Below are 13,230 nucleotides of genomic sequence, written 5' to 3'. Positions count from 1 at the left end.
CTACTTTTTCCCATCTTTCTGGCAATTCACGGATTCCCTTTGTGAAAAATTCGGTCGGTTTTGCCGCAATCCACGAATCGATCCATTTTTTGACTTCATCGTAATTACGGAAGTGCTGGTCAGCCAGGCCATGTTGCATCGATCGGAAGAGATAGTAATCGGATGGCGCAAGGTCTGGACTATACAGCGGGTGGGGTAGGACATCCCATTTGAGCGTTTCTAAGTATGTTTTGACCACTTGTGCAACATGTGGCCGAGCATTGTCATGTTGCAAAATAACTTTGTCGTGTCTATCGGCGTATTGCGGCCGTTTTTCTCGCAGTGCTCGGCTCAAACGCATCAATTGTCGTCGGTAGACATCCCCCGTAATCGTTTCATTCGGTTTCAGTAGCTCATAATACACAACACCCAGCTGGTCCCACCAGATACACAGCATAACCTTCAGGCCATGAATATTCTGCGCCGACGTCGATGTTGAAGCATGGCCAGGGTATCCATACGTTGCCCGACGTTTTGGATTGTCGTAATGGACCCACTTTTCATCGCCAGTCACAATTCGATGCAAAAAACCCTTTCTTTTGTGCCGTTGAAGCAGTTGTTCGCATGCCATAAAACGGCGTTCAACGTCTCTTGGCTTCAATTCATACGGCACCCAATGGCCTACCTTTCGGATCATTCCCATGGCTTTTAAACGTTTGGAAATGGTTGATTGATCAACTCCCAAAGTTTTTGCAACCTCTTCTTGCGTTTGAGCCGGATCTTGATCGAGCAATTCCTCCAATTCGGTATCCATGAACTTTGGCGGCGCACCCTCGCGTTCTTCGTCTTCCAAGCCAAAATCACCACTTTTAAAGCGTGCAAACCACTTCTGGCACGTTCGCTCAGATAGAGCATGCTCACCATAAACTTCCACCAAGATACGATGACTTTCGGCTGCTTTTTTCTTCATATTAAAATAATGAAGAAGAATTCCCCGCAAAAACACATTATTTGGCACGAAATTCGACATTTTCAAGTGTGGTAAAAATATTGTTGTTTACGCTTCAAATAAAAAACTTATACTGACGTTTGTGCCTTACGACAGTAGCTCTCCAATGAATGTTTGGAAATGTGGATCGATGGAATAATAATCAAGTTACGCCATCTGTTGTAAAACCGCACGAACTTATAAATAGACCTATTAAATACATATCACTGCAATAATAAATGCGCTTATACGCTTAATTATAAAATTATATAATATTGCGAACTATTTCAAATTCAAATTGTTTACGGACTCGAGCTGTATGCACAAGGTCGCCGATTGTTGTAAGTCCAGTCCAGTTACAAATATTTCTCAAACAGCATCAATTCAGCATCGGATTTCCTATTCAAAAGTCAAATTTTCTTCCAATCCACAGCCAAGATATCATATTTTAATTTAGCGACACGTTCTATCACTTGATTGTTTATATAAATAATGCTGTTATTATACATGTTGCCGTTTCAGCTTACAATCATGTATTTTGTCTTTTTTACGTTTATATTTTAGCCAAATTACTCATTCACCAACGAGTGAAGGTCTTATAAAAAGGGTTGTGTCATCGGCGTAGCGAATATTATTTAAAAGCTGACCATTAATTTTGATCCCAGCTTTTAAATTTTCGAAAGCTTATTGAAATATTTGCTCGTAATATACATACATTAAACATCCAGCCGATCTAATATGCCGACTTGACATCGTAAATACTGTACTTGTAGCGAAAAGCTAAAGTTCAGCCAGACATTGAAGAATTTTAAGAAGTTGACATCTATCGAGGTAGCCGTAGTCGTAAACGAAAGCTCCTATTAAATCTTACGCCTCATGGCTTGTGACTTCCCAAAATTTCGCTGCCAAATTTCATGGATAATATTCTGAATTTAAGGATTTTTGGAACTTGTCTGAGAGTCTTGTACATATTATAATAATCCGACAATTCCGGACATAGACAAATTTAACCGTTCCGTATCGTGGCTATCCGGCGAAGCCCTAAGAACTTTTGCATTCCCAATGTTGAAAAAAAACTACCAAAAATATTTGGCTAGCCTTAAAAAATGTCTAATACTTTCGAACATAATATCCAAGCTTTTTCAGATGCCAACAATGCAAAAACCATCAGCGCTTTCATTAAGGTCTATGATCGACCGTATCTGCTATGTGTGATTTACTGCTATGCTGGAGTGGTGATAAAACATTTTCAAAGCCATTTTAATACATTAAGTCATGTCGAAGGTTAATCCCACAACCTGGTCGAAGTGGGAAGGGCAACTTGACTACGATAAACTACTTTGGAATGAGTGTGAAGCTGATCTCAATAAGAGATATCAGCATCTTTCGGCTACGGAAACATTTCCTTCAAAGCCGTCCTTTTCTTTTCATGAAAACACAAGCCAAGGAAATAAGGATGCAGAAAATCCAAAATCATCTTTCATATCTTTAAAAGTTAAGTCAACAACATATTTTAAGTGTAACATAAACGGTGTGTCCTACATTTAAAACTTTTTTGCAATGCAGATTTGTATTAGTAAAATCTCTTTAATGCAAATCTAGTCGATGTCGTGAATGCAATAGATCGCATAACAGCCAACCATTCAGCAACACATTAATGAAACTGGTTGAAAAATAGGCCATTCAGCTATTGCAGCACACACGGTTTGACGTCATAGATCCAACCAAAGATTGTTTGAGACTCTACAAATTTCTGTGAGGTCTTCGACAGGTCATGTTCTCCAATTCTGACCACAACTGAAGTCTAATTGATTCAGATCTGGACTTTCCGACGACCAATTTTCTGCGCTGTGAACCCAGAATATTTTCATGGCCGTTAACCGCGTGCTACCGAAGAAGCTGCTTGCATCTGTCGATTCTAATTCTGGACATGATTTTTTGCTTTCTAAGAGGATTTCTACGAGTTTTTTCCCGAACGGATTTAAAGCTGTACTGGTTCGAACCACGCAAGGACGACTTCTTCTTCAGTCTGTCACTTCAGTCGTTTCGGAAAACCGATTGATCGTGCGGTAAACAAACATTCGCGAAATATTCAGTTTTTTCAGCAGTTTGTAAATCTTATTTGCACTTTTACCACACTTAAATAATGCAATCACTGCAATGCGATTTTCCTTAGCTCCCCACTCCATTGTTAACAAGCGAAATTTGCCACAAAACTTAGTATAGTTTATGATTAGACAATGCATACGAATAAAAGCAAAATAACGGAACTTTTTTCTGGGACTCGTCGTATGCATTGTAAAATTTTTCACAGAATTTATGGCAAGACTAATTTTTATTTTTATTTTTTTTTTTAAGTACATATTTTAAAAATTATTGTACACTATTTATCAGCCTCGTATAGTACTTTTTATAAATTACCATTAAGAATTAATAGGAATATTTAACCTTAAAAATTTCCCACACTTATTTTACTCAAATAGAAGCACCGAAAGGGAACAATATTCATTCGCAACAAGAGATGAAGAGTTGCTACCCTGCACTTTTTTCGAAAAGTTCAAAATATCCTTTTTTTTATCTATTATGAATTAAAAAACCTTGCCTAAATGCTGGAAAAACCAAAAACTGAGGTTCGATAGAACTTTTATGGTTTTTAAAATGAGTAAAATTGACCCTCGGTTTTCGGTAAAACAATGCTTTCATAAATAGTAAAGAATTTTTCTTGCGGAGCTTTTTTTTAGTTTTTTAAATATACATCTATACGTGTTACAATAAAACAATATTTTTATAGTAAAAATGAATAGTGAATAGTGAAAATTTGGACTAAAAAATCGAGTAAGTTTTTATTCCAAACTTTCACCTGCGATGTTTGTTCTTTTTAAAAATACACTTATAAATTTTACGATAAAACAAAATTTTCATAAATGTGAATTATAAAACCTTAGTTAAATGCTTGCAGGAATAACAATTGCGTTATACATTTCTCTTCAACGATATTTCAGTAGAGTAAGCAAATACTGTCGTGAAAAAACGTAATTTTTACTCTTTTCGTGGTGGTTCTATAGAGACCATAGGAGGTTGGGACTTTCATAGTTATAAGGCGGAACCTTGCTCTTTCTAATGGGAATGATTGGCGATGCCACGCTGCCTCCCCCTTCGCTAACCATCCAATTATATTTTGGTAGTAATGGAAAGTTTAGTCAAGGTATAAATAAATAAAATAATTAATAAGCATTTTTGAATAAATATGGTTTGCTACACTAGTATTATAAATATTATTATAAAAGCATACAGGGAACTCGCAGCATACTTAAACCCGATAAAAACAGGGGAACATTTATTTTAATGCGAAATTAAATACCAGTTTTGCTTCAAGAATCTTCTGCCACAATATTAAACTATTGTATGTGCGTGAAAAATACGAAGTGGACAGACCCTGGCATTAATATTAACGGTCTACTTTTCGACTTTACTACAGTGATTGAATATGACCTATTATCATAAAAAAAGTATTATTATAGGTTTTCTTATAAAAAGAGCGAAAAACTTGAAAACGAAGTCGACGAAAATTATCTTTCATTATCGCAAGTTATTAGGGAAGAGTGGCTAGAATAGTTAATAAATTATATACCATGTATCTTTTCGGAACAGTTCAAGGCTTTAAAAACTATGTTTAGCCTTTCCCCGGACTTCATATTGCAAAACTATTTTATACAAAGGTGCGCAAATGTGTTTGTTAAAGAATTTATAAAATAGGGGAAAATACCCAAAGATGGGATAGAAAGGGAAGCATTCTCATGACAACAGGTTCTACGTTACCGGAATGCCTCGGGTTTTTTCCCGACCATGGGCTGCCGCCCCAGTAAACTAGCCCTGTCTAGTGGACCCTACCTCACCCCTCGACTTTCATCATCAGCTCCAAGTAGCAAGACTGCTCCAAAAACTTCTTCGCAGGGCTGGCATTGAGCCCATCCTTGGACCCAAAGTATATTTCTGCTGCGTTCGCCAATGACGGCTCCACCTAAGCTAGACGGCTTCACTGCCATCTAGTGCCCTCAGCCCCTATCAAGAGGCGGTGCACAAACTTAAAACATGAAGATTTTGCAGCTCAACACCAACCACTGACCTACTATGGCAAACGCTTGCTGAAAATAATGTAGATGTTGCTCTTCTTTCTGAGCCCTACGAAAACATCAACTCCCACAGTTGGATGTCGGACTCTGAAAGGCTAGCTGCGGCATGGGTGGTGACTGACAAGTTTCCCCAATGCAAGAAGCCGATATCAGACTCCGGCTATACGTGGGCGAAATTAGATGGTGTTTATTGTGTAAGCTGCTATGCGCCGCCTAGATGGCCGTTAGAAAAATTCGCACGCATGATGACGGCCCTCGAGCTGGAGCTAAGAGGGAAGCGTCCAATCCTCGTTACTGGGGACTTTAACACTTGGTCGAGAACCTGGGGTAGCATGCACACAAGTCCAAGGGGACGATTGGTGGAGAAAACCTTCGCGGCAATGGACTTCGTATTTCTTAATACTCCCGGAATTTTCACTTTCGATTGCTGTAGAGGGCGGTCCATAATTGACCTGACATTTGCAGACCGCGTAACGGCAAATCGAGCGAAGTGGAGGGTCGAAAAGTCCATCCACACACATAGTGACCATCTGGCCGTAATAATAGAAATACTGGAGGATAGGCGAAACTATAAAGATGGAAGACACGACAAAAGTGGAAAAAAACGGCCTTCAATGCCGAGACATTTAGGGATGATGCTTACCTTCCCGCCATGAGTGCGGACGGTTTGGCGGAACATATGGCCGCCCAGATAGAAGCCGCTTGTGAAGTATCGATGCCCAGATGTAGATAAAGCCTGCATCAAGGCGCGAAGAAGAGTAACAAGAGCGCGTTATCGACCAACCTTGAATGGCTTTCATGCAGAGTATAGAGCACGAAAGCAGGAACTGAAAAAAGCAATTAGAGAAAGCAAAAATCGTTGCTTCAAACAAATGTGAGATGGTGCAGATACTGAACCCTGGGGACTGGCGTATAAAACGGTGATGCAAAAAGTGAAAGGCCCTAGAGTACCGCAGCACTTGCTGCAACAAATAATAGTGGAGCTCTTTCCTCCACAGGGGGAAACAAGCGACAAGGTATATGGCATAAATGCAATTCCAAACGTACAACCGGTAACACCGAAAGAAGTGCTAAACACACTAAAACGTGTAAAAGACTGTAAGGCGCCTGGGCCAGATGGGACTCGCTGATAAACTGTTTGGCTTCCAACGAGCAAGGTCAACCGTGGAATGCTATCCGAATAGTCACAAACATAGCTCGGGAAGCTATCAGCGGGGTAAGCTCATCCATGAAATATTGCGCAGTCATCACCTTGGATGTAAAGAATGCTTTCAATTCGGCAAAATGGTCTAACATACTGCTAGCCCTAAAACTTTTGAAAGTGCCATGTTATCTCTTGCGCATTATAAGAAGCAATTTCAGCAACCGTATTCTACAGTACGATACTGATAATGGGCCAAAAAAGTACGAAGTTACTGGTGGGGTCCCTCAGGGATCGGTCCTGGGGCCAACACTCTGGAACGTTATGTACAACGGGGTCTTAAAACTGAAACTTCCCGAAAAGGTGGAGATCGTAGGATATGCTGATGATATTGCGCTGGTAGCGGTAGCCAAACGATTAGATCAGCTGGAAGAAAAATGTAACGATGCAGCAGCGAGAGTACAGCGATGGCTCGGTAATGCGGGATTAGAGCTGGCAGCCCAGAAAACAGAGGCCGTGATTATAAGTGCGTGGAAGCAAAAAAGAATTATGAGAATCACAGTTGGCGGTCATGAAATATTTTCACAGGAGGCGATTAAATATTTCGGAGTCATGCTTGACACGAGACTAAGCTTCAAACATCATCTGGCAGCAGTTAATTGTAAAGCAGCGGCTGTCAATGGCGCACTAGCGAGAACTCTGCCTAACATAGGTGGCCCGCAAGGAGAGAGGAGACGACTCATATCGACTGTGACGGACTCTATCGTATTATATGCACTTATAGAACGATATCAGACGACGTAATATGCGTTATTGCTAGAAGGATACCAGTGGACATTCATGCGATGGAGCTGTATAGTCTCTATGGAGTAAAAGGAGTGAAACCGACGATAGCAGAAAAGGCGGTAGAAAGAACGCGGTCGATGGTCGAATGGCAAAGAAGATGGGATGAGTCAACCAAGGGCTGGTGGACTTAGAAACTCATACCGAACCTTGAAGGGTGGATGAATAGGAAGCATGGCGATATTGACTACTACCTAACTCAGATACTCACCGGACACGACTGCTTCCTTGAATATCTACACCGTTTCCAGCTGGCCGACAGCTCTTTTTGCCCGAGTTGCTCGAATACAGTCGAGAGCGCAGAACATGTGGCCTTTCACTGCAGACGTTTCAGTGAAGAACGAGCAATGCTGGCGAAGGCATTCGAACACCCGCCATGCCACGCAAGATTTGACCAGGATATGTGCTCGACCATCACTAAATGGGGCGCCGCAAAAACGTTCGCGGCTACAGTCGTGACGAGGCTCAACCTCATTGACTGGGAAAGAAAAGCCCAGAAACGACAGCAGCAGTTGCTACTGCAGCAACAACAGCGGCAGCAGCAGTAGACGCAGAAAGATAGACTAAGTATTCAATACTATTAAGATACTAAATTAATTAGGGAGCAAGACCAGCTAGATAATTTTTTATACAATGTACTTAATCCAGCTAAGACATAATTCGACAGTTCTTAGGAGAAAAGGAAGGGGAAAAAATACCAAACAACCTTATAAATATAAAGCCTATTCGTTGATTACAAAGTTTTTGGTACCTTTGCTAGCAGGTGGACTGTGGAGATGAAGTGTTTTAGACAAACCGACGACGGACACAGACGCTTGAGCTAAACACTCACAACAGTACCGAACTGAAGACAAGACAATAGTTTGTGAGTATCGGACTATTGCATTTTTTCCGATGTTTAATTCCCCCCACAGCCGCTTTCGAAGCCAGTGGGAGGAGTGAATACCAGCGATGGCGTAAAATCTCCATACGCCCACAGGAGCGGAACCTGGGCGCAGGAACCTGTTGTGTCAGTAGACATAAACGCGGCTCCACCTTGAAGAAATGCTAACGCGGTTCCAGGGTGGAAATCAGCCGAGGAGGAGGAATATTATAGTGTTAGTGGGAGCATTCCCCACATACCATTGGTGTGACGGCACCTTTGATGATGTTTCAGACATTTTGATTTACACCTCCTGACTAAAAAAGTGCCCTCAGCCCCTACGGCTTCCACCTCACATAATGGGATGGCGCAACCTGGTGACGACCACTCTTTACCGGGGTCCGTCATAAGCATCGGGCCATTCTTCGACAGGGCGGAGGAGGAAAGCCTTTTAGCCTCGGAGAGCGAGGACATCGCCCTTAGGGTGCTGGAGAGGATCATGGAAGAGTCATATGCGTTAGAAAAATATGCAGCACTCTAAGGCGGCGTCCACCAATTTATTAATCCACCTTGAGCAAGGTGGAGCTGATATAGTCCTGAGTATTTCTGGGCTTAAGACGAAAAGCTACAAACTGGTGGCGCATAACAGGAGAGGTAAACCAAGATCCTATATGCTCATCAGGAAGGAACTTATTCATTTTGCCTAATTTCAGCAATGAAGACATTGTGACGGTGAGCTGGAAGACCCTACTGCAAAGCAATGGCTGATGTCGGTGTATATGGCACATGATGAGGTGGAGCCACCTCCGGTGCTGCTAAGAGAAGCGAAACTCGACGTTATCATAGGCACTGACCGAATTCCCATCACACCTGCTGGGAAGTTCAAACTTCAATGCGAGAGGTGAGTCACTTTTTGATTTTATTTTAAACGAAGACTTTTTTATTTGTAACAGGGTTAAGGACCTTTTATTACCACAGCCAGAGAAGAGGTGATTCGCCTTCTTCTCGGATCATAGGTATATTCAGTTATTATTATATTATATCACTGAAACTCATCCTAAAAGATCCTCCTACTGGAACCTGAGGAGAACGGACTGGGATACATATTGCAGAAATCTGCTGAGCCTACTCCCCGAAGCACCAGGAGAAAATCTAGATTCATCGAAGGAGCGATCGAGTTGGTCGAGATGTTCACCTCAGCTTGCAACAATGCCCTTGAAAGCTCTTGTCCACTTAGAACTGCCCCTAAGAAGGAAAAACAGCCTTGGTGGACAACTGAACTATCTGAGCTTAGGGCTAAAAGAATCAAGCCTCCCTCGGAATGGGAACTGTATAAAGTAGGGCTATGAATCTATAAGTCCGAAATTAGGACCTTCTACTTCTTGCTCCAAGTTGCGTGCGGGCGCCAATCAGCACGTCTTGGCCCCCTGCAGTTTATTTCCGTACGTCAGACCAGAGTACTTCTGAATCTGACATAAGTCAAATCCAATTCTTGCAATGGCTGGTGCCACTTTCGGAGGTGCTTTGGCGTGCGCACCACCCTATACTTAACGAGTGACTACGTTGCTCCCTGTTGTGTAGCAGAAAATCTCCGAACACGCAAAACACTTGTCTTATTTATACCTCTCACAAACAAACTAAACATGATATATTGCAAAAATTGTGAACATATCTTCGAGACGAGTGTACCAACATAAAAAAATAATAATCGAAAGTCGAATGTCATCAGCATCATGATCTTGGCATTACAGTCCGGTGTGGACTATTGCCTCCTCGACAATACGTCGATTGTACGTAGCCCGCGAAATTTGAAAATTCACTTTGTATATATACAGGGTAATCGATATGAAGGGTTACCTATTCAAAACACCATAACTTTTTTGTGTGAAATTTGTTTTTATTGATTTCAAAGACAAAATTGTTCAAAAATGATTACAATTTTAACATATATTCACTTTAGCTCGATATGACCACCTTTCGCCTTGACTATAGCCTTCAAACCGTCAAAAAAATGAGTTGCATGCTTCACGAGTGTGATTTTGAGATATTTTGGCCCATTCTCGTATAATCGCTTTTTTCAGCGCATCCATACTGACATATTTTTTAGTCCTTAACTTGCTCTCTAAAATGGATCAGATGGAATTGGCCATCGGATTTGCGTCTGGCGAATTCGAAAGCCATTGTATGGACGAAATGAAGTGTGGACATGATTTTTTAACCATTCTTGGTTGACACGAGCTTTATGACACGGTGCCGAGTCCTGTTGGAACGTCCATGGTCTACGACCGAAATGTTTGCGTGTCCACGACTCTAAAACAGCTTCTAAAACGTTTTCCCGATAATAAGTCGCATTCACTTTGACACCAGGCTCGATAAAAACGGTTGTAGAGCGTCCATCAGCGGTCACTGCGGCCCAAACCATTACTTGCGATGGGAAATTGCTTCGAGTGGCCATACGTAGGCTCAAATTCTCGTATGAGCGTTCGGTCAAGTAAACATGACCGTTTTGAGTGTTTATGAACTGCTCAATTGGGACATTTTTTTCATCAGAAAACACAATATTAGGAAATTCGCCACGTTCGTGCAAGCGCAACAACTCCTTTGCTCTTTCGCACCGAACTTTTTTTTGCTGGGTTGAAAGATCGTCTGCTTTTTGGAACTTGTAAAGCCTTGATGCTGTCTTGCGATATTTTCAGTTCTTTGGCCATTTTTCTTCCACTTCGACGTGGATTTCGTTCAAGTCAAGCCTTCACTTTCCCAACCATTTCTGGTGTTGTTGCGGTTTTTTTTGGTCCGCCTCCATAGCGTTTTGCAATGCTACCAGTATCATTGTAACGTTTTATAGTGCGATACACAAACATTTTATTCACTTTGGGGTGACTGGGCTCACGAACAATGGCTGGTTGTGATTTTCCAGCCAAATATAACGCAATCACACTATTACGTTTGAATTCCATCACAGAAAAAAAAATTCAACAAAACTGAGACGCAAATGCTTTTGATGGCTTATAAACAATATATTGAACTGTCATTAGAACAATTTTCACGTTGATGTCATGAGCTGTTTTACAGATATAAGCAGTGTGAAGTTGTTAACACTTCGTATCGTTCACCCTGTACATAATTGGTACTTACGCGCTTTTTGGTTGTTTCTGCTCTTCGTAGTGATTTTACTTGATATTTTCCACAAATGGAGGGACCTATAGTTCTATGCCGACTCCAAACGATAGGTTTTTTATGAGGAGATTTTTCATAACAGAAAACATGACGCGCAGGTTTGCCATTGTCTGCCGAGGAGCGACCCCTTTTCGAAAAAAACCTATCAATTGATATTTCATGTCCGGGGTTTCGAACCTGTGCACTTCCGAATGGTAGTCACGCACCTAACAAATCATACCTTACAACAAAGTCAACTAAATGTGGCCACAAAAGCAACCCTGTTCTATTTACACTTTAGTTCTTGTCAACACGGCTTTGAAAATGCAACTTTGCATGCCCTTGAACACTATGCAAATGCATACCTATATAAAAAATGAATAAAGAGGGAAAGAAAAAGGCAAGTGCCTAGCAAGCTTTTTTGTGACTAACACAGTATACACGTGTTTCCTTTTAATATAATAATTATCTACCAACATTTGCTCGTATATAAAAGAGCAAGGAAGTGATTTGCGTGTCTTTTGGTAGCAAATGTTCAATTAATATTTTGCTTGCCGCTTTCGGCATGCCAAATCAACTTCTTCATAAAAAGATAAACAAAAAACACGTAATGACCTCTATATTTTATGATAACGTACAAACTTAAAAAATAAATCTTTTAAATTCGCATTCGCGTGCACAACTTTCTTTCATTACCAAAAATAAATAAACGACAGCCGTTTTCTCGTTGTTACCACCTAAAACTTTAACAGATCCTTGATTTCCACAGTGCTGCGATCTTCTAACTCATTAAAGAATTGTCTACCTAAAGTGGGATAGAGCACAGAAAGTGCGAAATCATCTTTTCCTCTTCTTCATCTAGACGGCTTCTGCAGAATTCATGTGTCTGCGCGGGTAGCCGTTGTAAATATGGATATATCGCACCCTAAATACAAAAGGGTCACAACTCAAAATTTTCTACACTCGAGCTTGACTTGTTTACAGTAGCACAGAAAACAAACTATGTGACATATCACGCTGAAATTTGCCATGTAAGCTTATAACAGTCCTACCAAAAAACAAAAAATTGATTTTTGCCATATGTCATCCGCGGACCGTTTTATTGATAACGTCTCGTTCATATTTGAGCAGAAGTACATTTTGAGTTGTGACCCTTTTGTATTTAGGGTGCGATATAATTGGCACTTACACCATTTTTTGGTAGTTTAGTCAAGCTTCTCCTCCTATTTGTGGCGTGCGTATTGATGTTTTTCCACAAATGGAGGGACCTACAGTTTTAAGCCGACTTCGAATTGCAGATGATTTTTTTATGAGGAGCTTTTTCATGACAGAAATACCCCATACACAAGTTTGCCATTACCTGCATAGGGGCGACCGCTATTTGAAGAAACCTTTTTCCAGCATTTGGTCTTTCAAGCACGGAGATTCAAACATGCGCACTCCTAAATGGTAGCCACGCACCAGAACATTGAGATTGGGCGACCGCCAATTATAATAGAAATCCCCGTTACAATAGAAATCGGTTTGCTAACGGTATGCTTATTTTAGCTCAGCACGAATTCTGTGTTTCAGCATTTGGCCTACAAATGTCGAGAAATTCTGCAGATTGGTTCGCTACACAATTTTTCGTTAGCTGTTCTAACAAATTTAAGTTTTGCTTGTAAGAAATTTGTATGTGGTGAGGGGCAGAGTCTGGGCTTCTAAGTCTCGATATATATATAATTATGTATAGAAAAGTATTGTAGTTACCAAATATCGTATTTGTTCCGCTGTTCCACTGCTGGTAGCATTTGTTATTGCCCAAGCGGCTTCCTTTTTAGTTTTAAAATCGGCATTTTGCATTATAGTTATAAGTACAGGAAAAACATTGGCATCAATCACAGCCTGAATTTGTTGCCTATTACCCGCCGCAACGTTAGAAATAGTCCAACATGCCTCTTTTTTAATAGTTTCATATTGAGAGTTCAATAAAATATTTATGCATGACAATGCATTACAGTTTAAAATCACTTGAGTTTGAACATCATCTCCGGTTACGATATTGCCAACAGCTCGAAGTGCCGCTGTAACCACATTGCTCTGTGGATGCCTAGTAAAATAAAGTTCATTACCAGAATATTTTGCATAT

The 13,230-nt window shown here is 40.8% G+C and overlaps 1 protein-coding gene across 1 annotated transcript in view; it reads right to left on the bottom strand.

Moving 5' to 3' along the window:
• The window catches only part of LOC128859813 (importin subunit alpha-7), a 34,535-nt gene that overhangs the window by 14,618 nt on the left and 6,687 nt on the right, over positions 1 to 13,230 (bottom strand). The window contains exon 5 of the mRNA XM_054096903.1: positions 12,852 to 13,191. Within this exon, the coding sequence (XP_053952878.1) occupies positions 12,852 to 13,191 (340 nt within the window). The remainder of the gene's footprint in view (positions 1 to 12,851; positions 13,192 to 13,230) is intronic.

This window comes from Anastrepha ludens, chromosome 4 (genome assembly GCF_028408465.1).
Source record: "Anastrepha ludens isolate Willacy chromosome 4, idAnaLude1.1, whole genome shotgun sequence".
Taxonomy (NCBI): Eukaryota; Metazoa; Arthropoda; class Insecta; order Diptera; family Tephritidae; genus Anastrepha; species Anastrepha ludens.
This window is presented reverse-complemented; position numbering and strand designations above follow the sequence as displayed.